Source organism: Canis aureus, chromosome 28 (genome assembly GCF_053574225.1).
Source record: "Canis aureus isolate CA01 chromosome 28, VMU_Caureus_v.1.0, whole genome shotgun sequence".
Lineage (NCBI taxonomy): Eukaryota > Metazoa > Chordata > Mammalia > Carnivora > Canidae > Canis > Canis aureus.
Window position 1 is genome coordinate 36,366,403 of NC_135638.1, and position 25,211 is coordinate 36,391,613.

At 39.8% G+C, this 25,211-nt stretch overlaps 1 protein-coding gene and 1 long non-coding RNA gene across 7 annotated transcripts in view; one reads left to right on the top strand and one right to left on the bottom strand.

Moving 5' to 3' along the window:
• The window catches only part of ATP6V1H (ATPase H+ transporting V1 subunit H), a 168,069-nt gene that overhangs the window by 25,936 nt on the left and 116,922 nt on the right, over window positions 1-25,211 (top strand). For 3 of the 6 annotated variants that reach the window (XR_013367417.1, XM_077876935.1, XM_077876934.1), the window contains exons 1-4: window positions 13,879-14,132; window positions 15,501-15,648; window positions 22,704-22,806; window positions 23,766-23,855. Coding sequence is in view for 5 of the 6 variants with exons in the window: in XM_077876935.1 (XP_077733061.1) it covers window positions 15,536-15,648; window positions 22,704-22,806; window positions 23,766-23,855 (306 nt within the window). In the remaining variant the exon portion in view is untranslated. Of the gene's footprint in view, window positions 1-13,878; window positions 14,133-15,500; window positions 15,649-22,703; window positions 22,807-23,765; window positions 23,856-25,211 lie in introns of those variants that run through there. The other 3 variants (XM_077876932.1, XM_077876933.1, XM_077876931.1) reach the window with 2 other exon arrangements.
• On the bottom strand, window positions 11,741-14,550 carry LOC144300650 (uncharacterized). Its single transcript, XR_013367418.1, has 2 exons — window positions 13,146-14,550; window positions 11,741-13,040 (listed from the first exon to the last, which is right to left on the bottom strand). It is a non-coding gene; the product is annotated as an uncharacterized LOC144300650 (long non-coding RNA).

Consider the following 25,211-nt stretch of genomic DNA (forward strand, 5'->3'; position numbering starts at 1 on the left):
GATGAAAGTCATGGTCTTTTGTAACCTCAGCTCATAAGTGACAGTCCTTTTCCCTTTGCTGTATTCTGTTCCTTAGAAGAAACTCAGTACTCAAGGAGAGAGGATCAGAGAAAGGCAGGAGTCACTGGTAGGCGGGATTACTAAGAGCCACTTTAGAAGCTGCTACCACAGTGACCATATTTTTAAATTGTGGGAGATTGTCATTATGGGGCCAGTGGACAAGTATAATAGACTTGACCTGGAAAATCCTAAAGCTCGGTTGCCATAGGAATTTAGGGCACTGGTATCACAAATAAGTGAAATCCTTTGTTATTGATATTAGATCTACTTTGGTAGTACCAATGCAGAGGCTGTTAGGATAGTTGGTTAGAGGACTTTGTAAAGATGTCATGTGTCCATACCCAGAGTTACTGTCAGGTCAAAGTAAGTCAGCTTCTTACAAATGTCTACTGTATGAAAGATATTGGAAAAACCATTCTTCCATTAAATTAATATTTTATTCACTGAGCAGCAAAAACTTCTCAAAGTCCTCACCCAACTGAAGGTAGGCTGGTAGCATAATGTTTACTAGGGGCAATAAGTATGTCATGTGAAATCATCTTTTATTTTTTATTTTATTTTTTTTATTTTTATTTATTTATGATAGTCACACACAGAGAGAGAGAGAGAGAGAGAGAGAGAGAGAGGCAGAGACACAGGCAGAGGGAGAAGCAGGCTTCATGCACTGGGAGCCTGACGTGGGATTCGATCCCGGGTCTCCAGGATCGAGCCCTGGGCCAAAGGCAGGCACTAAACCGCTGCGCCACCCAGGGATCCCGAAATCATCTTTTAGAATAAGATTTCTGTTGGCTGGATCTCCTTTATCTCCATGGGCAAATGTAAGTTTAATCCACATTTGGAAGGAAAAGATTGGAAATGATGATGGTCATAACATTTTCTGTTTTAGGCTGAAGAAATTCCTTTGAAATTATGTATTTTTTCTACTTCTGATCACTTCTTTTTTTTTTTTTTGCAACTTCTGATCACTTCTAGGTGGTATATTCTCTCAAACATAATATGATCCTATTCTAGTGAAAAAAGTTAAACATATGGGACATTGATTTAAAGAACACATTAATTATTAGTATTATTTTTCTTCTGTTGATGTAGTTTTATCTTATTTCCCTTGTGTTATTTTTAAAAAAGATTTTATCTATTTGAGAGGGAGAGATCAAGCAGGGGGTAGCAGCAGAGGCAGAGAGAGAAGCAAATTCCCTGCTGAGCAGGGAGACCAATGCCAGGGAGCCCAACTCAGGGCTTGATCCCAGGATCCGGGATTATGATCTAAGCCGGAGGCAGATGCTTGACTTACCGAGTCACCCAGGTGCTCCTCCCTTGAGTCATTTTTTTTGGTAAAGATTTTATTTATTTATTCATGAGGCAAACAGAGAGAGAGGCAGAGACAGACATAGGCAGAGGGAGAAGTAAGGCTCCCCGTAGGAAGCCCAATGCAGGACATGATCCCAGGACCCAGGGATCACGCCTGAGCCGAAGGCAGATGCTCAACCACTGAGCCATCCAGGCGTCCCCCTTGTGTCATTTCTAAATAGCAAATCTGGAGCCCACCTAACCCTAATTACCTCCTGAAGACCCCATTTTCAAATACCATCACAATGGGGGGTTAGGGCTTCAACACATGGATTTTGAGGGAAACACAAACATTAATTTCATAACATTGAAAGATAAACTGAGGATTGTTAACATTTTTCAAGAGTTTATTTGAGTTAATATCAATTTGAACCAGGCAGCACCAAAGTGAAAGTGCTTGACAGGAGCTTGCGAAAAGGCTTGTAAAGAACAGATGTGGAAGCAGAGCAAAGTTATTTGATGGCCTACAGCTTAGTAGGTTGACTAATTTGGGAAAGTCTAGGTGGCAGTTTGTGACTGTTTAGTGTCATTGTCTACAGTACAAGTGCATTTACAAGAATTGACTCTGGGTTACACAGTCTACCAAGGCATTAGAGGCAGCTCAGTCTAATGGCCCCCAGGTTAATTACTTTAACATTTCCCCCTTTTGGTTATTTTCTCATATATGATGGATTGACCAAAAAATTGGTATTAGTGCCACCCTTGGTCACTATCAGGGTTAAGTTGTTTCACTGTGAAACTTATAGGTTATTGATGTCAGTTTGTGGAAGGTTTTTGTTATTCATCTCCTTGTTCATCTTGTTTCTCTTTCTCCCAGCTCAGATAAGACCATCTGATGTCCTGCTGAGGACTACAAGCATGTTTTTAAGACTCTTGAGAGACAACTTTTAAGTAGATAGAACATAAAACGTAATTATTATTGAAAAGTCCATTTATAAACTTTTACTTATATCTATTCAGTGCACTTGTTCCTAACAATTATTTTTAGATTACTCCTGAAAAATTCACTTGAGTGATCATCTCAAGTTATTTTGATTGCTGAAATATTTTGTGACAGCCATAATATCAGCTTATTTGACTAGTAAACCTAGGTAGAATTGAAGTTGTATGTCTGCATTATATTTAATGTTGATAACTCTGAAGGCATGAGTGTTTTAATTAAGCCAACCAAACTTAGACTAGCTTTTATATATCAAAGATTATCAAAGATCATGTGAACTTGAACTACATTTGGGTTAGTTTCGGTATTTCTGAGAGAATACTTAATTTATGTAAATACTTTATTTTTCTTTAAGCCAATTAAAGAGTTCTTTTACAAATTTTGTTAAAATTTAACATTAAAATTACCATCTAAATAGAAAAATTGCACATCTATATATAACACATGTATAGACACAAATAAATATACAGCAGACACTTTTTAAATTGTAGCCATGAGGCAAGTATAATACAAAACTTGCTAGTTTCTAAAAGAACTGTTGGATTGGAATTGTGTTTCTGGCAGCTGGAATAAGTTAAGATTACTTGTTCTGTTGCTTAAAGCCTTTTACTAATATTTGTAGAGACTTAATGATCTTTTCATTTGCTTTTTGTTTTGTTTTTAAAGATTTTGTTTATTCGTGAGAGACTCACAGAGAGAGGCAGAGACACAGACAGAGGGAGAAGCAGGCTCCTTGCAGGGAGCCCGAATTGGGACTCGATCCCTGGACTGGAATCACGTCCTGAGCCAAAGGCAGATGCTCTACCACTGAGCCACCCAGGCGTCCCTTCATTTGCTTTCTGTAAAGAAATTTTTAAAGAGGCCATTTTAAATTCATTTAGTCTCTTAGGACCTTCTGCATACCAACTGAAAGATGTATTCTATTATTTTTGGGAAGTTTGGTACCCCCCCCCTTTTTTTGTCTTTAGGGCGCCTTATAAATGGATAAACTTATCTACATTAAAAGTTCCCAGTGTGGCCAATGTTATTCAAGATTATCTTTGGTAAATTTCATCCACTTGTTCAGACAAACAGGTTCTGGGCTCATAATTTTTCTATATATACTCAGACAAAATCCTAGATGGAGGAGTCCCAGACTCTGGGCTTAGAGGAACCATTTTGTTTTGCTCTCTCCCTTTTTCCATTTAAAACAGAATTTTACCTACTGGAGGCCCCACAATGGACCCAGACCAGTTTAAGTCAGACTAGCACCAACTCTGGACTCAGTCTGGAAAAAAAGAAATGCTCAAATAAAGCTGGAGAGCTCACAGTGCAAAAGCTGCAGAGCTCAGATATGAGAGGAACTTTCTGCACCCTCAAAGAAAGATGTGGGCACAGAGTGCTCGGCGGGTGCCTGTGCCCAAATGCTCCCTGAGACCCATCAAAATTTTCCTTGGGGTCCTGTTTCTAACACAGAACTTTGAAAAGACAAGCTGAAGAGTTTATTTGAGCAGACATGGATTCACATCAGGCAGTGCCAAACTGAGAGTAGTTAGGCGCACTCTGCGAGGAGGAGTTAGGGAAAAGGATTTAACAGAGTGGATGCAGAAGCAAAGCAAGGAAATGATTTGATTGGCCACAGCTTAAGCAGGTGCCTCATTTCAGAAAACCTAGTTGGCTGTTTTTGGTTCCTCTTAAATTTTGTCTTCTGGGATGCAAATGCATTTACAGGCATTGACTCTGGCTTAGGTTTTTTTTGGCTTGCTTATGTAGGCTACCCAGGCATTACAGCCATCTGGGTCTAATGGCCTTCTTTTTACAATAGCCTATTACATTACGAACTGTTGAGGACCAACTGGCTGACCACGTGCTCTTAACAAATTGGGGCTTCAGGCAGCCATCCAGGCAACACTTGGCGGTGCTGTTTCCTACCCTATGCCTCCTTATAATTAGGATCTGTATTTTTCAGGATAGTAACTGATTGGTGGTCTCTAAAAGATATATCCACATTAAATCCTAGGAATTTGTAGATGTTTCCTTATTTAGAAAAGGTCTTTGCAGATATAATTAAGGATCTTGAGATGAGGAGATCATCTTCAGTTATCCAGGTGGGTCCTAAATCCAGTGACAAGGTCCTCATAACGCACGGAGGTGAAGGTGGAGATTGGGATGTAGCAGGCACTGGAAGCTGCAAGAGGCAAAGATTGGATTCTACCCTACAGCCTTGGGAGGGAGCACAGTCCTGCTGACACCTGGATTTTAGACTTCTGGCCTCCAGAATGGAAAAGAATAAATTTCTGAAACTTCTGGAGTTTTTTTTTTTAGTACTCAAGTTTGTGATAACTTGGTACACTAGTCCTGGGAAACTGATATAGTGAGAAATCCTTTTCTTAGTCTGAAGCAGTGTTTCTCAACAGTTACTTCATTTTTGCCCAATCCAGAGGAGAAAAAAGAATTTAACTAAAATTTAAAGTGAGTTTAGTTTCTCCCTAACAAGTTAAATACCAAGAAAATTTTGGCAGATATGCTTATTATGGGTCACAGACCATTGTATTGTTTATGGTTTTCTTAACCTTAAGGACCATTTTGCCATCTTGGAGACAACAATATTATCCCCCGGTTTCCATTGGGAGCACAAGGTCTGGAAGTACTGGAAGTGATTAAAAAGGAGAAAATTACCAGGGAAGGAAGCATTGACAGTGTAGATAGAGTCCGTAGAAATTTAGGTTTAATAATTTTCTGTTTTAAAGAAAAGTGTATTTGGAGAAAAAGCTATTAAAAGTCAGTATGGAATCCGACTTAAAACTTTTAGCACTTAAGTATTAGATTAAGTAGCAGCTGAATGATACAGATAGTGTTATACAGATAGTGTTATAGGTAGGGCTGTAACATGGGCTAGGCCTCGATTGATGGGTATGGGTGATTAGCACAGCACAGCCAACAGGGCATTCCTGGTATGGGGAAAGAGGTGGAGTGAAGGAGAGGACACAAAACTCATCTGGTCTAATAAGCTTGTGATAATAGTTGGATTAGACCCCAAGGCAAGTAATGGCGTTGGGTCCATATTGCACTTAATGCTAGACCAGGAAGTCTGGATTTTGTTCTCCCGGGCAATAGGGAGGTGGTACGTATTCTTCACTAATGTTTATGTCCTAATCTCTTCTTTTTAGAAGGACACCAGTTATATTGTAGTAGGACGCACTCTAATGGCCCCATTTTACCTTAATCACCTTTTTAGAGACTGTACCTCCAAATACAGTCAAGCTTTGAGGTCCTGGGGATTGGGACATCATCATATGAACTTTGAGGGGAAAAACACAATTCAGCCCATAACAATAGCTATACAAATCAATTCTGTACCAGTGGCTTAACTTGTTATGTCTGAGTTTTTAACGTTCCCCCAGAATAAAAATAAATTCAATTTTTAAATTATTCTTTTTAATTTCTTCTTCTTAGCATCTGTACTCTTGACATATTGATATGAAACTTAGATATTTTAAGACTCAATTTATAAGAAAGTTATGATAGAATAAAACTTCTTTCTATCTCCTCACAGCTTTACAATGAATAAAACTAGTGTTTTCAACTATTTGTAAAAATGACAGCTTCTTATATCCTTTGTTTACATGTATTAATAGAAGACATTTTATTATAATCAAAATATTTCAAATTGAATTACTTGGTTTTTGTCAAGTTTAATTTTTGGTTAATTCATTGAAATATGAAAATTCCCCATGGTACTCTCACCTGCTGTGAGAGTTCTGTTTATTATTTTCTCTATTCTGACCAAAAATATACATACGGCATATGCTGCACTTTGAATAATTCCTAGATCTACCAAAGACATTAAACACCTTTTTGTAAAATGACATTTAACATTTATTTTTGTGATATCTTGAAGTATGATATTTAAAAAGTATTTTGAAGATGAAGACATGCATTGGCCCTGAGCCCTGGACCCCTTTTCAGCATCAGAGCTAACAAAATAATGAGGAAACATGTGTTGGGGTGGGTGAGTGAAAACCCAGTTTATCTGAGTGCCTCAGGGAAGAAATTCTGAATGAATAAATTGAAAAAAATTCTTGATTTCTCTACTTGGTTTGCTTTGAAACCCGGCTGATGAATAAATACATTTAACTGGTGATAGTGAGAAGTCATCTTCATAAAATTTTAGGAAGCGAATAGTCCAGATAGCTCCTTGAAATATATAAGAGAAGTTAAAAGATTGGGTATTGGAATATAATCATACCAGGCAAATTAAATGAGTGGCTCTTTGATCATGTATAAAGACTGTTAATTTCAGCTTTTAAAGAGTTCTATAAAACTGTGAATATATTTCAGCCTGTCTTGAGATTTCTGTCACCAATGCCAGAAGTCACATCCTAGTAAGGGGATATTTTGGTCCTTTTTCTGTCCTTGTTCACATGACCTGCCTGTAGCATCTTACATGGTAAGCCATTCCTTCTGTTTTGAAACTTCTGTCCTCTTAATGTTGTCAGTCTTCCATAGATTCCACCCCCCCCCAATCTATCTGGAAACTTCTTTTCATTATTCTTTTTCCTCTTCTTGATCCATAAATAGTATGTCTTTAGGACTCTGCCTTTGGCCTCCTTCACTTCATACTCTTGGCTGACTGCATCCATTCTCAAGCCTGGAATGTTGTCCTCCACACTGACGATATCCACATGATATCTCCAGTCCAGACGCCATCCTGAAATTTAGAAAACTGATTTAAGTGATTCCTTGACATTTCCACCTAGGTATTTCATATAAATTTCAAACTGAACATGTCCATGTGACTGGCAGGCAACAACAGGTCTCTTGTAGTTAGACTTCCAGGACTGCCTTCAGAAAATAGAGATAAGTTTTGCTCAAATATATTTTGCTAACTTTTTGATACCAGTAGGCATTAGGAGGGAATTGGTTGTCTTGCTTTCAAACTGACTTACAGAAAGAAGCTTTATGTGGATATTGTACATGAAACTCTGGGCACAGTACAGAATACATTTCAATTTTGTCCTATTTTACCTTTGGTCACATAGCAACCCACATCCCATAACTAAGCTACAAAAGTGATAAAAGGGAAGATTTTGGTATTTGTTTTATCAGATGTATAGTTCAAATCCTTATTTTTCTCAGAAATTTTTTATTTATAATGATTTACAATATTTCATGATTTATAATACTACATTGTTTAAATTCCAGAACTCCACATCCAATCTTTGTCCTTTAGGTACCCACCATGACATGAATTGCAAGAGGATTTCTTCCAATATCAGAGGCAGTGAGATCTATATTTTATATCTCAATAGTGGAAACTAGTTTCCCTATAAATGTGGAATTAAGATAATGATGACAGGAGAAAACTCAGAATGTTGGAGGAGGACCAAAGGAGGGCCATATTTTTACTGGTATTTAGCTATTTAAAATATCTATCTATCTTATCTATCTATAATCTATCTATATAAATTCCAGTATAATTAACATACAGTGTTATATTAGTTTCAGGTGTACAATATAGTGATTCAACAGTTCCATACAACACCCGGTGGTCCTTACAACACCTACTGTCCTTAATCCCCATCACCTATTTCACTCCTCCCCTCTGCCCATTTCCCATCTGGAAATCATCAGTTTGTTCTCTAGAATTAAGAGCCTGCTTCTTCATTTATCTTTCTCTCTCACTCTTTTTTTTTTTTTTTTTTGCCCTTGCTCATTTGTTTTCTTAAATTCCATATATGACTGAAATCATACAGTGTTTGTCTTTCTCTGACTTATTTTGGTTAGCATTATACTTTCTGGCTCCATCTGTGTTGTTGCAAATGGCAAGATTTTATTTTTTTGGCTGAATAATATTCTGTTGTCTATCATCTATCTATCTATCTATCTATCTATCTATCTATCTATCTATCTATCACATCTTCTTTATCCATTCATCTGTGAATGGACACTTGGGTTCCTTCCATACCTTGGCCATTGTAAATAATGCTGCTAGAAACATTTGGGTACATGTATCCCTTTGAATTAGTATTTTTGTATTTTTTGGGTAAATACCCAGTAGTATGATTGCTGGATTGTAGGGTAGTTCTATTTTGAACTTTTTGAGGAAACTCCATATTGTTTTCCACAGTGGCTGCATCAGTTTGCATTCCCACCAACAGTGCATGAGAGCTCCCCTTTCTCCACATTCTAGCCAACACCTGTTGTTTTGTGTTGTTAATTTTAGCCATTCTGACAGGTGTGAAGTGATATCTCACTGTAGTTTTGATTTATATTTCCATGATGATGAGTCATTTTGAGCATATTTTCATGTGTCTGTTGAAGATGTCTTTAGAGAAATGTCTATTCATGTCTTTCACCCAACTTTTATTTTTTATTTTTTTTCCACCCAACTTTTAATTAGAATATTTGTTTTTGGATGTTGAGTTTGATGAGTTCTTTATAGGTTTGGGATACTAACACTTTCTTGGATATGTCATTTGCAAATATCTTCTCCTATTCCGTAGGTTGCCTTTTAGTTTTGTTGATTGTTTCCTTCGCTGTGCAGAAGGTTTTTATTCTGAGGTAGTCCCAATAGTTTATTTTTGCTTTTATTTCCTTTGCCTCAGGAGACCTATCTAGAAAAATGTTGCTGCAGCTGATGTCAGAGACATCACTGCTGTGCTCTCTTCTAAGATTTTTATGGCTTTAATCCATTTTGAGATTATTTTTGTGTACAGGCTAAGAAAGTGGTCTAGTTTCATTCTTTTGCATATTGCTGTCCAGTTTTCCCAACATCATTTTTGAAGAGACTGTCTTTTTTTTTTCCATTGGATATCTTTCTTGTTTTGTTGAAGATTAATTGACCATATAGTTGTGAGTTCATTTCTGGGTTTTTCTACTCTGTCCTTTGAATTGTCTATTTTTGTTCCAGTACCATACTGTCTTGATCACTACAGCTTTGTAATATAATTTGAACTCTGGAATTGTTATGCCTCCACCTTTGCTTTTCTTTTTCAAGATTGCTTTGGTTATTCGAGGTCTTTTGTGGTTCCAAGCAAATTTTAGGATTGCTTGTTTTAGCTCTGGAAAAAGTGCTGTTGGTATTTTAATTAGGATTGCATTAAATGTGTAGATTGCTTTGGATGATATGGAAATTTTAACAATAGTTATTCTTCCAAGCCTGAACATTTCCTTGTGTCATCTTCAGTTTCTTTTATTAATGTTTTATAGTTTTCAGAATACAGGTATTTCACCTCTTGGGTTAGGTTTATTCCTAGATATCCTATTATTTTTGGTGCAACTGTTAATGGGATTGTTTTCTTAATTTCTCTTTCTGCTGCTTCATTATTGGTGTATAGAAATGCAACAAATTTCTGCACATTGATTTTATATCTTGCAACTTTACTGAATTTGCTTATCAGTTCTAGCAGTCTTTTGGTGGAGTCTTTTGGGTGTTCTATATATAGAGTATCATGTCACCTGCAAATAGTGAAATTTTGACTTCTTCCTTACTGATTTGGATGCTTGTTATTTCTTTTTATTGTCTGACTGCTGTGCTCAGGACTTCCAGTACTGGGTTGAATAAAAGTGGTGAGAGTGGATATCCTTGTTTTGTACCCGATCTTAGTGGAAAAGCTCTCAGTTTTTCCCCATTGAGTATGATGTTTGCTGTGAGTTTTTCATATATGGCCTTTATTATGTTGAGATATGTTCTATCTGGACTTACTTTGTTGAGAGATTTTATTATGAATGGGTATTGTACTTTGTCATATGCTTTCCAAAGGAGGGTCATTTTAAGAGGAAAAAAACTGAATACATTTTGATGAAAGCTTAACTTATCATTTACCTTTAGGGCTGGAAATAAAGCAGGAAATATTTTGCTAATTTAAGAAAATACTAATACCTTCTGCTTTTGGGAATTTATTAGTGCATGATTACTTTATGCTTCCTCTCTTTTTAAAAAATACTTGCTTTATTTTTAAAAAGATTTTATTTATTTATTCATGACAGACACACACAGAGAGGCAGAGACACAAGCAGGGAGCCCAATGTGGGACTCGATCCCAGGTCTCCAGGATCACACTCCAGGCTGCAGGCGGCACTAAACCGCTATGCCACCAGGGCTGCCCACTTCCTCTCTTTCTATGAAAGCTTTTTCTCTTATATTTTCTTTCAAAAGGAAACACCCAGACTTTTGCTTTTGGCCAAGGCAGAATGACTAGATGAATTTACTCTTCCAACTAAAGCAACTAAAAAACTCGACTAAGTATATGAAAAAAACAAAACTACTCAGTACTCAAGACATTGGATGTCAGCAATGAAGGGCACCAACCCCCAAGAGGCAGGAAACAAATGGATGCCATGGCTTACTGCTTTGAGAATGTTTTCAGGCTCTGCTTAGGGATGGGAATCCAGGTAGGGAATGGTGGTCTCCCTGAGGTGAAGAGATGGAGCAGGGAGTTTGGAGAGGCCACAGTTGGTAGAGTTCCTAGGGCAGGGTACCGGTGAGGAAGAGCTGCAGAGAGTGAGACTTTGGGGGATCTCCAAAGGGCTCCTCTTTTTAAAAAATATTTTATTTGTTTATTTGAGAGAGTGTGAGAGAGAACACAAGCAGGAGGGAGGAGCAGGCTCCCCACTGAGCAGGGAGCCTGACTTGAGGCTGAATCCCAGGACTTTCGGGCTTGATCCCAGGACCCTGGTATCATGACCTGAGCTGAAGACAGACTCTTATGCAACTGAGCCACCCAGGCACCCCTAGAGAGCCCCCCTTGAATGTTCAGCTGAGTGCTAATCAGTGTACTCATATAAAGAGACTAGTTGAGGCTGGGGAAAGAACCATCCAAAGGATAGAAGAAACAATACTTATAGCTTATAAAAGGCTGGGGTTAGCACCTGTTCTCAAAAGGCCAGAGTGGGAACACTTACAACTCACAAGGTATTAGATATTCAGAACTCAGAGGGTTTTGCTTCAGTATTGGGGAAAATTAATCCTAGATGATACATTGCTTTAGTTCTAACAAAGCTTAAAAGCAGGACCCAAAAGGATTAAACTGTGGGTGACATAAGTATGTCCTGGAACAAAACTCAAGAATATTTATAGGAATAAAAAAAAAATACGCCCCCCCCCCCCCCGACAAGATGGTAAAATTCACCAGTTCTGGTGAATGACCAATACCTTGTGAACACACACACACTCTCTCTCCCCACCATGTGAGGACACAGTGAGAAGGTGGCTATCTACAAGCCAGGGAGACACTTCACCTAACCAAAATGGCCAGCACCTTGATCTTGGACTCCCAGCCTCCAGAACTGAGAAATAACATCCTATTGTTTAAGCCACTCAATCTTTGCCATTTTGTTAGGGCAACCTGACCTGACAAAATTTTCTATTTTTTTCTACTATAAAAAATATTGCACTGAAAATCCTGTGTATTTATCTTTGCATGGTTATGCTGATTTTTTTTTTTTTTTATTATGCTGAGTTTTATAGCAGGGATTTCCGGAAGTTTGTTTGCTTGGTTATGGTGTGTACACATGTAACATCTGGGTAGATATGCTATTCTTTCTGTCAGTGCCTCTTAGTGTTCAGATGCACAAAAATGATGTCATTCTGTAATGGTAAGGCCATGTATTCCTATCACAGCCTAGAATATGCCTTCATATTTGCAATGACAGCTTGATCATATAGAGTTAGTCATCATCCCGCTTTCTCCATAGGAGCACTACTGACATTTTTGGCTGGAAAATGCCTTGTGTGTGGTACTGTGCTGGTATCCCTTCCCAGCTCTTATCATCCCTAGTCCCTGTGCACCAAATGCCAGCAACACTCCAACCCTAGTCATTGTAGTAAGCCCGAGAGTCCCACATAGTCTCAAAGACTCCTGAGAGGGTTATTTTCCCACTTCCAGAAACTGAAACATTGATAAATATTTTACTTCTAAAACTATAAAATATTATAGTTAATATTTTAAACAGTTTTGTGACCTATAGCTTTGTTAACAATTTTTTTTTTACTCTTATTGTGGTTAGTACCTGCAATCATGTTTAAAAATTCTAACCTCACAATTTTCTAATCAGCAAGTCCCACATTAATTTAGGCCAGACTTTCACATGTAAATGGACTTAATCCATAGCATCAAATTTATTAAAACAAAATTCCGAATAAAAAGAACATAAAAAGAACATAATAAATAAATAAATAAAAAGAACATAAATAAAAAGAACATGTATATTATTCAGATTTTAAAAGGTTAACATTTTGCAGTATTAGGTTGAGCTTTTAAAAAAAATTATTTTAGAAATTAAATGTGGATATCATGCAGGGCTCCTCTGTATGTTTACTTAACCAGTTACATAATGTGTATCCTTGCCTCTGTGTTTGTGATAGGCAGAAAAATGGTCCCCTAAAGATGTCTGTGTTCTGACCTCTGGAGCCTTTGAATATGTTAACTTACACGGCAAAAGGGAAACAAGGTTATGTGTGCATGTGGTTAAGGTTAAGGACCTTGAGGTGGGGAGAGCTGCTTGTATTATCCAGGTGGATCTAATCTAATCAGCCCATAAAATCAGAGAACCCTTCTCAGCCGTGTTGAGAGGGAGCCGGGAGCTGTGACGTTGCTGACTTTGAAGGTGGAGGAAAGAGGACGTTGACCAGGGAATGCGGGCAGCTTTTAGCAACTGGAGGAGACAGGGAAACGGACTGAGACCCATGTCATGCTATAGACCTAGAGAACTGTAAAAGAATAAACGTGGTAATTTGTTAAAACAGCAATAGAAAAATAATAAATTATATGCTATGTGTTTACTCCTAGGGTTTAAAACTTGACTGAAACGTAACATTTTTAGTAGAAATGTGTTGGTTCTACTTATAAATCCCTTTCAGTGCTGGTCAGCAAAAACGTGTTAGGGTCGCCTGGGTGGGTGGCTCCGCGGTTGGCTTCGGCCTTCCTCCCGCTCCTTCCTTCGCTCGGGGTGTGATCCCGGGGTCCTGGGTCGAGTCCCCCGTCGGGCCCCCTGCTGGGAGCCTGCTTCCCTCTGCCTGTGTCTGTGTCTCTCATGAATAAATAAATCTTAAAAACAAAAACGTGATGTTACATTTACGAGACTGCCCACAGGGTGTAGCACCGAGTAGCGTTACTCATTATCATTTAGGACAAGGAGCCTAGTTGAGGCCTGAACTGGGGCAATCCCCGCTCAAGTCAGAGTTGTCAAATCTGCATTTTCGGCAAACACGAAGACTTTGATGTAACAGCAAATACTACATGCAGCACATTACTTGCTAAGCCTGCAAACCGACGGGAAGACCACTTTCGTGATCCACTTCTCGGCATCAGTTTTACCCTTAAAATCCTTGTAAGAGCCCCTGCTCCATTGAGCCGTTAGGTCCCCGTGAAGTCAATCTGTTGAAAAGCATTAAACATATCGAAAGAATGACGGTCTCGATAAACGAGCTTCGGCCTGCCTCTGCCTGGGGCTGGAGGGCCCCACCCGCCGCGCGGGCCGCCAGGACCCCTACACGCAGGAGGGCCCCGCGGGCCGCTTCGGAGCTTCCGGCTTCCGGCTTCCGGCTCGTCACGTGGCTCTGGGCACGTGACCGAGGCTCCTGTCATCCTCCTGCGGCCGCTCCTGCTCCTGCTTCCTTCTGCCTGTGGCGCCCTCAGCGTCCCCTGGGTGCGGGAAGCTCTGCACCTCCCGGGGGCCGTGGCTCACGCCGCCGCTCAGACCTCGGTTCCGGGCCGCAGACGCCAACTCGACACCGACTCGGGGCCTCAGCCGGCGGCGGCCCCCACGGCCTGGACCGCAGCGTCCTCCCCGCGGCGGCTGGGTGAGTTGCAGCGTCCCCGGGGCTTGCCAAGTGAGGCCGCACCCGCCTCTTGTCCCTTGGCGGGGGCCGAGGGAGGCGGCCCCTGCGGTTGCCCGGCTTCTCCGGTGCGTGCTGGTTGCTCGCCGCGCGGGCCCCGCCAGCCGCCCTCCCGCCCGGCGGGTCCAGATTTCTTCCCTTCCGGGCCTCAAGCGGGTTTACGGACCCGGGGCTGCTTTCCTGCGGGGCAGGGGATGGGAGGGGCGGGCAGAGGAGAGGAGGGGGACGGGGAAAGTGTGTTTCCCCGGGATTGGGCCACGGCCCTGGCCTGCGGAAGGCTCGAGTCGTTGGGTGACTTAGACGTCGGTCCTGAGGCACCGCCACCTACCCCAGGGGGGCCGCTGGGCCTGAATCCGCTGAACAGGGTTCCAGCCTGACCCAGACGCAGCCGGTTTTACCTCTGCCCTGCCCGTGTATATTGCTTTTCCTTGTTTAGGCAGCAAACCCTCAGATGCAGAGATTAAGTGCCAAACCGACTAAGGTCATTGGGGTTGCAGAATAGAATTTTGGGTATGGTTTTAGTTTCTTTGTGGCTGTGGCAGTGAACTTACGTGTTGTGAACCAGAACCTATATATTTTGTACTAAGATAAAGACAGGCTTAAGAGTTTACCGTAAACTACCTTAAATTTAGAAACGAGAATTACATAAAAGCTCATCACTGTCAGTTCTTGCTCTCAGACCAGACTCATTGTTGGTTGTATCTAAATTTTAATTAGTGTCTGTTCCAAAACTTTCTCCCAAAATTGATTTCGAAAATGCCGTGAACTTTGGTTGAAAAAAGAAAGCTCTGTCTTTGAGGAAATTGCATTCCCATTTTGGGGTTTTTAATTTGAATAAGTCATTTTAGAGGGCACTTGTAGGTTTTTTTTCTTAATATGTCACTTCAAAATGATGCTTAGTAAATGTAAATAAAATAATTGGTCTTTACTATACAAGTTTTGATTTTTTTCTGTCGGAAGAAAGTTGATCCCAGTTGTATAGACATTTAAACTGTTCATATGCCTATTTTATTTAAGCATGACTCCTCATGTCAGTATCTTAAAGTGTTACTTTAAAAATCTTACCGCAAGATTAGTGCCAATAATTAAAAAGAAAACTTTTCCTGGAAATGTAAAAACCTTTAGAAGACACTTTATGGAGTGGTGCATAATTGGGCAAGATATGGAATATAATTATATTAATATTTAATGTGTAGGATATTCAGTATTTGAGTTGAATGTGTACAGAGAGAGTAAGGTGATGATATTAATTACAACAATAATGATAGTAGTAATTGTTAAAAAAAATGATAACATTTGGTATTCTGGTTTCACCTTGCATCAAAATTGAAGATCTGTTGAAAAAAATCCAAGATCATAAAATTTAGATGACCAAAATGGATATCCGAGGTGCCGTGGATGCTGCTGTTCCCACGAACATTATTGCTGCCAAGGCTGCAGAGGTTCGTGCAAACAAAGTGAACTGGCAGTCCTATCTTCAGTAAGTACCGATTTGCTGTGAATCATGGATAATCATGTGCTTTTGCATCAGTCTTTTTCATGATCATGCTTCTATGAGAGAGATACTGGAAAAATACTAATATATGTGGAAGAAAACACTTCCTCCTTAGAATTCTTACCTGTCCTAGGGAGACAGTGTCGTGAGCTGGAAACAGCTTGAGGCTCTAGCTGGGGAGTGGAGCTGCTCAGAGCAGTTTTGACCTTTTCTGTCTGGAAAATTGTACTTTTTGAATGAGTGGGAAATGTGAGGGGGATGTTCATGGGATCTCTAGGCGGGAAGGGGATAATGGGCAAAACCTTCCAGACTGGCTTGGTGAGCAATGTGGGGACAGAGGTGTTGCAGAATGGCTCATACAACTAGTAAAAAGTGTGGATGTTTGAATTTCAAGACCTGGGTTGAATTGTGTTTCTTCTATCTACTAGATTGGTAATTGTAGGTGAATCTTATCTTCTCTGAGGTTCATTGACATAAATGTGAAATGGGGATACATATCTCCGAGTTGTTGCTTAAATAGTGTACTTAAAGTATTAACACAGTTGAATACAAGCATTAGTGTGTTCAATATACTCTCAATAAATTGTAGTTCTTTCCCCTTCTTTCTTGTATGCATTAAGACTTAGCATGCTGGTGTTCTGTATTTATCTGTAAAGTAACGGTTTAATTATTTTTAACCATATTTTATCATACCGACTTTACCTCAGATCTATTTATTTTGGTATATTTATAAGAGTAACTTATTAAGGAAACTCAGTTAAGATTTGGATATACATTTTGAAAAACAAATTGAAGAATCTTTAGTTTTATATTTAGCAGTTTGCTTTGCTGTAAGAGGGACATACAAAAATGTACAAAAATGATACATTTATTTCTGTTAATTTAGTCACTCGTCAAACATTTATTGCCTGCCCTTCAAGTTTGAGGCATTTTTCTAGGTTTTGAAGCTTCAAAAGATAAACTTATTAATCTAGTAGGGAAGTCAAATATATACATAGATAATTTAAATTTAGTTTGTTAACTGAGGTAGTAGAAAGATGCACAGGGGATCATGAGTGGATAGAAAAAGGACAGCTAATCTTATCTCCAGGAGAAGATGGTCTCTTTTCCTGGAGGGGATGGTCAAAGGTAGGGAATTAAAAAGCAGCATGCTGGGTGGGGGATAACACATGTTTTGGAGGCAGGCAGTGGGGAGGGCTGAGGCTGGAGAGACAGCCAGAGTAGCCAATTGTAAAGGCTCCCCCAGGAACACAGTTTTAAAATCACTGTTGTAGGTATTGGGAATGACTGTTGTTTGTAGGTGGGGGTTAGATGTCAGATTGCCTTTTGGCTGGATTGTTCTACTGACAATGTAGAGGGTGGATTTGTGGAAACAAAGCTAGAGCTAGGGTGAGGCTATAGCAGTATCAGGGTGTTGCAATGGATAGAATTGAATAGATTTGAGAAAGTCTTAGTGATCAATTTAATGTATAAGAGTGAAAATGAATCTAGAATGAATCAGGATTCCTACTTTAAGGGACTGGATTGAAATGGGGCCATGGACACAAGGGCAGGAGGAGGAGGGACTTTCTTTTCTTTCTTTCTTTCTTTTTTTTTTTTAAAGATTTTATTTATTTATTCATGAGAGACATAGAGAGAGAGGCAGAGACACAGGCAGAGGGAGAAGCAGGCTCCATGCAGGGAGCTCCATGTGGGACTCGATCCCGGGTCTCCAGGATCGCGCCCTGGGCCAAAGGCAGGTGCTAAACCGCTGAGCCACCCAGGGATCCCCGAGGAGGGACTTTCTGATGTTTTCTCTGTTCATCTATATCTGTGTAATTGTTTAAAGCCCCTGTGAAATTAGGATTTTAAGCTCTGTTTCCTAATTTTAGCCTAGAGTGTTTTTAGACTAGAGGACAGGAGTTTCATGTTTATAAAGCTTGACTCTGTTTATAACCTAAATAGAATGATATTGTTATTGATAAGAAAGCACTGGCTGACTGGAGAAGTTCTCTAACATTGGCATTTGGGACATTTTTAATTCATGGAGATTTAAAAAATTTTTTTTAAAATTTTTATTTATTTATGATAGGCACACTGAGAGAGAGAGAGGCAGAGACACAGGCAGAGGGAGAAGCAGGCTCCATGCACCAGGAGCCTGATGTGGGATTTGATCCTGGGTCTCTAGGATTGTGCCCTGGGCCAAAGGCAGGCGCTAAACCGCTGCGCCACCCAGGGATCCCTTCATGGAGATTTTTAATTGCTTTCTCTTCTGTTCTTCCTTTTCCGAGGCCTCTGTACTACTAAGTTGTGGTTTTGTCCTTTATTCCGTTGTCCATCTCATGCATTTCTTTATAAAACCTTCCTACTCTCTCTGTATGTCTGTACACATATATTCACCAAATGTTACTGTGTGCCTGCTGTTGAGCCAACTGTTGTGGGGACACTGGTGGGTGTGAATTGTACTTGCCCTAAAAGAGCTTAAAAATCATTGGGGATGGCCACAACACATGAATTCTCAGAGAATCCTGTATCACATCTTATTCCGATAAAAGAGTCCCCCAAAGTCAGAAGGCCAGTATGCTCTGTTCCTTACAAACTTTAACATGTTATGAGAATACAGTGTTTTAAAAATGTATGTAGATTTGGTTAAATTTTTTCTTAGTAATTGAACTAGACAGCACATAAATGAATGGGCTTGGCTATCTTTTAGTCAAGCTGGACTCTAGTAAAACTATCCTGAGGATACAAGAATCATAAAATAGCATTCTTCCTCTGGCGTTTAATATCTAATGAGGAAACAGACTTTTAAATAAAAAATTAAATAATAACTTTTGGGAAGCATTAAAAATGGAGATAAATGTGAAGTTTTCTCAAATAACAAAAGCAGGGAACGAATAATTATCTGGAAGCATTGGGAGTGACTTCACAGAACACCTGAAGATACTCGTAGGAGTTGTCCAAGCAGAGGAGCTGCAGCTGTGGTGAGAGAAACCCTAGGGGGAGGAGAAGAGCTGTGGAAGAAGGCCCGCTGGGGGAGCTTCCGGTAGTTGGGTGTGGCTCCCTCCTGCCCGTTGAAGGACAGTTTGTGGCACGTTTCCTCACTGGCCCTGTTGGCCCAAATTTATTAGCCATTTTGACACTTCCCTTCCCAAACCATCCATGTCCAGACAAATTCTTTTAGCTCTGTATCCGAAACCCATCTTGGATCTGACCATTTTTCTTGCTCCACACTCACTGCTCTATGTAAGCTGTCATTATTGCTCACATGCTCTCTTCTTACAGCCCTTTGCCTGCTGTTCCTGCTTTTACCGTTCCTCATTGGAGCAACTGTTTTTTTTTTTTTTTTAATGAAAAATATTGATTTAATTGACTACAGTGTTATGTTGGCTTCAGGAATACAGCATAGTGATTAGATATTTTTATACATTATGAAATGATCACTTGGTGTGTCTAGTTACCATCTGTCACCACACAAAGTTAGAACAATATTATTGACTGTATTCCCTATGCTGTACTTTTCATCCCTGTGACTTATTTATTTTATAACTGGAAGTTTGTACCTCTTAATCCCCTTGGCGTATTTTGCCCTTCCCCTCACACCCCTTCTCTTATGGTCACCACTTGTTCTCTGTATCTGTTAATGTGTTTCTGTTTTGTTTGTTTTTATATTTTCATTTCCCCACATAATGGAAACGTGAAAACGTGCAGTATTTTGTCTCTGTCTGACTTATTTTCCTTGGCATATTACCCTCTAGGTCCATCCATGTTGTACAAATGGCAGATTCTCATCCCTTTTGAGTGGCTGCATGATATTCCATTATGTATACACCACATTTTCCTTATCCAAATGTCTGTTGGTGGACACTTAGGCTGCTTCCACATCTTGGCTGTTGTAAATCATGCAGCAGTAAACATTGAGGTGCACATATCTTTTTGAATTAGCGTTTGTTTTCCTGAGATAAATATCCAGAAGTGGAATTGAAGAGCAGTTCTTTACAGCTCTGTGACAGTCATTTGAAAATATGAATCAGATTATGCAACCCTGTTCACAAACACCCAGCAATTCTGCTTTTCTTGCTCTTTCCAGCTACTGCTGTGCCACTGTCCTTGGACTTATACTTCTGTCTAGAAGTTCCTCCCTAGATTACTTGGCTCATTAACTCGCTTCATGCAGGTGTCTGCACAGGTGGCCTCAGAAAGGCCTTCACTGTAGTGTGCCTGGGTGGCTCAGTTGGTTAAGTCTATGACTCTTGGTTTTGATTCAGGGCATGATCTCAGGGTCTTGAGATCATCAGGTTCCCAGCTCAGTGGGGAGCCTGCTTTCTCTCTCCTTCTGCCCTCCCTGCCCATACACTCTCTAAAATAAGTCTTTAAAAAAAAATAACATGTACATGCTAATACAGGTTTTTCTACCTAGGTGCTAGGTAGAACTGCCGTACAAATTCACAATCTGACTGATATGAAAAAAGTAATGCGGTCAGATGTGTGCTTGAGAAAACTGGCTGGTGGTAGGTAAGAGGGATGTAGGGGAGGAGTGGATCATTACCTGAGGGCTGAGCTACTCCAGAGGCAGGGAAGTCTGGAGGAGAGTGATGCTAGGTGGAAGGGTTGTTAGGACTGGTTGCAGGCAGGTCTCTAGAAAAGAGACAAGAGTCCCTAAGTTGTAGGTTATGGGACTGCTAAAGGAAGATTCAGAAACAAAAGAATTTAAGCAAAAAAGAAAAAGTTACTTAGAACAAATGCAAGAAAGTAAGACTTGAGAAGGACTGGCTTACCAAATAAAAACCAGTTATTTAAATGGAAAAGAAAGCTGTAAAATGATAAGGTCACCAACTGTAATCTTCATTGTACACTTTTTTCATGGTAGAAAAACCACAATTTTTTCACATGATTATCCTATCTGCAAAGGTTGTGATATGCTTTTATATAACAGCATAGCAAAATTTGGAGCTGCAATTGTTTTAGCTGGGAAGTTCAGTTTTATGAAAAAGACTGCATTTGTTTTGGGGCCAGAACTGGACACGATGACCTTGTTATTTTGGTCTATCCTAGGGTACAGAGTGCATTTTTTCTTGCTTGGTATGTGAAGTGCTTAGGCACAAAGATAACAGGGCAAAGTGTCTTTTTTTTTTTTTTTTTTTTTTTTTTTGTTAATTTCATTATCCCATTAGCCAGTCTGTGATGGAGTGTGTGTAGGGATATATGTTAGTGATCTCAGTTCTGCCCTTGTAGGGTCTGGAGTGCCTGTGTGCTTGCTGTGTGGGAGGAGAGGTCCCCATGTGTGAGTGGGCACTGCAGCAGGGTGGCCTGGGCTGGAGCTGAAGACTGTGAGCTACCAGCACAGAGGCTAGCTGGGAGCACTCAGGGAGGATTCAGGGAGTGCAAATGAAGAGAGCCTCCCATAGAACCTGAGGCAGAGCGTAGGAGATAAGGAGTCTGTGAAGAGCACTAATGAATGGCCTGAGAAGGACGAGAAGAATCTGGAAGCTCAGGAAGAGAGTGTCAAGAAATGGTTATGTTTGATATAGAACTTTGCCTGAATTCCTGCTGGGCTCTTTACCTTCCTCGCTCTGTGTTCCCCACTCCATCCCTGGTCTCCTGGGAGCGCTGCCTGCGTAGACTGCCTGTACACCAATCTCCATGTCAAGGCTTGCCACTAGGAACCCAATCCAAGCCAGATCTGAAAAAGGACTATATTTCTGTAACTATGTGTATGGGGAAATTGGCTTCAAATTCATTGTTTCCCTAATTGGGCTTTTGTGGAACACTAGTCTCTCAACATACTTGGGGGGCAGGGGGTGAGGAAGGGCAGTTTTTTAACTACCGAGTTAAAAAATATATTGATGCTATTTGAATGACAAAGCATAAGACATTTTTAATTTTAAACTTACATTTACTTCATGCTTACATCCATCAAGTGCTTTTTCTTGTATTTTTTCATAACTGCTCAGCAGACCAGAGCAGGTAGTATTATAATTGCCATTTTTCTGGTGTGGCAAACGTTGCTCAGAGGGGTAGTGACCTGCTAAAGTTTCACAACTGGAGTTGGAACTCTTCCTCAGATTGATGCAAATTCTATACTTTACCCACTATACTGATAGTCTGAAAAGATTGATGTATGTCCCGAAGTATCCAGTGTCACAGAAACTAGCAAGGCTGTTTTGCTGATAGGTCTTTTTACAAGGTAGTGTCAAATGGGTTGACAAATGGGTTTGAGTTGTTGATGAGCTGAGTGAGTTAGTTGTGAGGTTAAGCTGAGTTGGAAGGGAAGGCGATGATGGTTCAGTTGTGATGATGTTGAATTTGTGAAAATGACAAGAAGTGGAAGATAGTTGGAAATGGTTTGGCAGAGAGAGAAGGTTAAACTCTCGGTTTAAATCTCACTCAAGGAAAGAATTTGGGAGAGAAAAGCAAGATTCCAAGGATTGAGCCTGGAGAGAAGCCTTGAGCAAAGAGCCATTTTCGAGGAAGGGACCCCTGAAAGAAGTAGGAGGAAAGCAGGATAGTGTGGGAGGATTGCCAAAACAGGGGGGTCAAGATGGCAAAGTTATTTTTTCAGAGAGGAGGAGGATCACATTTTTCTGAGTCCAGAGGGAATATGAGAATATGCTGGAGGCAATGATTGTAGAAGTTCATATAAAGTGGCTTTGGTTTTGATGGAGTGGAAAACCAAGTGAATTTTTTGTCTGGGAAGGGGATAGGGTGAGACTTTGGACAGTGCTAAGAGGTGTCAGTTATTGAGTGCTTCCTACTGGCCAGGCACTGCGCTAACTACCTTCTGTGAATCATTTAACACTATCCTCAAATCAGCCGCTAATGGCAATGTGCATATTAGTCCCATCTTGCAGATAAATTAACTCAGGACCAGAGAGGTTGCATGGTCAGTACGTGGTGGAGCTAAGCTTGTTCTCAGGTCTGTCTGATGCCAGGACCTTGTGTGCCTACCATAGGTGTTAACTACTGAGGAGAGAGGAGAAAGATGAGGAATTCCTGTATCTCTTGCTCACAGTGACAATTCAACTCTTACTAAAGAAAACCAACTTATTCTTACTTTCTAGGGGGCAGATGATTTCTGCTGAAGATTGTGAATTCATTCAAAGGTTTGAAATGAAAAGAAGTCCTGAAGAGAAGCAGGAGATGCTCCAAACTGAAGGCAGTCAGGTGATGGATATAAACATTATGTTATCAATACCTCTGTCATTAAAAATTCTAGAAAAATTTTTTTAATGACTTTGTGATATTCCATTGTAGGTATGTATCATTATTTAGCTAAAAATCCTTTTTTATTGAAAGACATTTGAATGATTTCCAGTTCTCTTTGTTCATTTTGGAAAAATGTTATAATGGGTATGTTTATTCCTCTATCCTTTAATGCATTTCTGAAAATCTTTCTAGGATAGATTCCTGGAAGGGGAATTAAGTTTCAAAGCATATGTTGTTTTTAAAGTTGCTTAACTTTTTTTTTTTTAGAAAATTTTCCCCACTTTATATTTTCACTAGAATATGTTGCAGTCCTACTGTCCATCAGATTTTCTGATGTGGAGTCCTGATGGCCTGAAGGACCCTATATGCAACTCAGTCTGATTCTCACAATAATCTTGGGAGATCTGTGAGGAAACATGCTCTTGGCTCCAGAGAATTTGTTTGTTTTTGTTGAATTCCAGACATTATCACATAGTTAATAAGTTGTAGGATGGAAACAGGTCATGGCCTTCTGATTCTAATCCCTAGTACTCTTGTTGCTGAAGTGTTCTGCTTCCCAGCAAATGCAAAAACAAAACAAAAATAACACCCAAAATCAATGATAATTTTTGGGTGTCTACATAACTTAATCTTTATTGTTAACATGCAGTCAGGAGTTATAGTTGGTAGGTCTATTTAATAGTAGTAAACACTGAAATTTATCACGATGAAATGATCACAAATCTAATGCAAGTCATAGTATGTTTCTCCCATACTTCATCACAATGTTTGTAAAAGATATACATTTTCTGTAATTAGAATCTGTTGTTTAATAGCATTTGTATTATAATTTGTGCAAGATAAATAATATTTTACTGAAATTCCATTAAGTTGTTGTGTTTGTGGTTGAAAATAACATTACTTTCATTCTTTCCCAGTGTGCTAAAACAGTTATAAATTTGATGACTCATATCTCCAAAGAACAGACAGTTCAGTACATACTAACTATGGTGGATGATATGCTGCAGGTACGTATATTCTTTAGTTAAATACATTTGATGACTTGGTGATTTCATTGTTTTCTATTCTGTACAAGTAACAATATTTTTGTTACTTATACCATGAGTTTTCTTTTACAGTTGTAATTGCTAATAGTGTTAAAGATGGGAATGCCCACGCACTAGGTTACAGGATGCCTAGAAGTCAATCTGTATTTTTTTCCATAATACCTCAGTAGTTCTGTGTTGAATACTGGTGATGTTGGGTGAATCACTTGAGGCTTTCTGGATGCTCTTTGTACTTACAGGTGATGTGGCTTCTTTTCTTTCAGTCATTCAACAGATTTCAATGCCCCTGCTATGTTCTAGGCCAGTGCCAAGCACTGGGGGTTCAGTGCTGAATGTAGGCAAGGTGCTTACCCTCAGAAGTCTTGTCTTTTGGAAAACATTTTGTGGGGACACCTGGGTGGCTCAGCGATTGAGCCTGTGGCTCAGGATGTAATGCCAGAGTCCTGGGATCAGTCCCATATCTGGCTTCCTGCATGGAACCTGCTTCTCCCTCTGCCTGTGTCTCTGCCTCTCTCTCTGTGCCTGTCACGAATAAATAAATAAAATCTTAAAAAAAGAAAATATTTTGCTTATCATCTGAGACTTTTCCAGTTGCATAGTTTTTTTTCTTGTTTTACTGTCCCTGAACACAGAGGGGCTTCCCTTATTCACAGTTCTGTATTTTACACCAGAGTATCATCTAGGTTTAAATTGTTGGTGTACAGAGTGGTTCTTTTTTGAGACAGGGCACCTGGCTGCTAAATCCAGTGGCTGACTGCATGTCTCAGGACTTAAAGAACAGTGTCAGTCTGGTTGTTTATGTGGAGCATTGTTTTGTCAGTTTATAAGGAAAAACATTTATTAATGGCCTACTGCGTCCCGTTGTACTAAGTTTTTTTATTGGAGTTCAATTTGCCAACATATAGCATAAAACCCAGTGCTCATCCCATCAAGTGCCTCCCTCAGACCCAGTCACCCCCACCCCCCGCCCACCTCCCTTTCTACCACCCCTTGTTCGTTTCCCAGAGTTAGGAGTCTTTATGTTCTGTCTCCCTTTCTGATATTTCCCACTCATTTTTTCTCCTTTCCCCTTGATTCCCTTTCACTATTTTTTATATTCCCCAAATGAATGAGACCATATAATGTTTGTCCTTCTCCGATTGACTTATTTCACTCAGCATAATACCCTCCAGTTCCATCCACGTCAAAGCAAATGGTGGGTATTTGTCTCTTCTAATGGCTGAGTAATATTCCATTGTATACATAGACCACATCTTCTTTATCCATTCATCTTTCGATGGACACCGAGGCTCCTTCCACAGTTTGGCTATTGTGGAC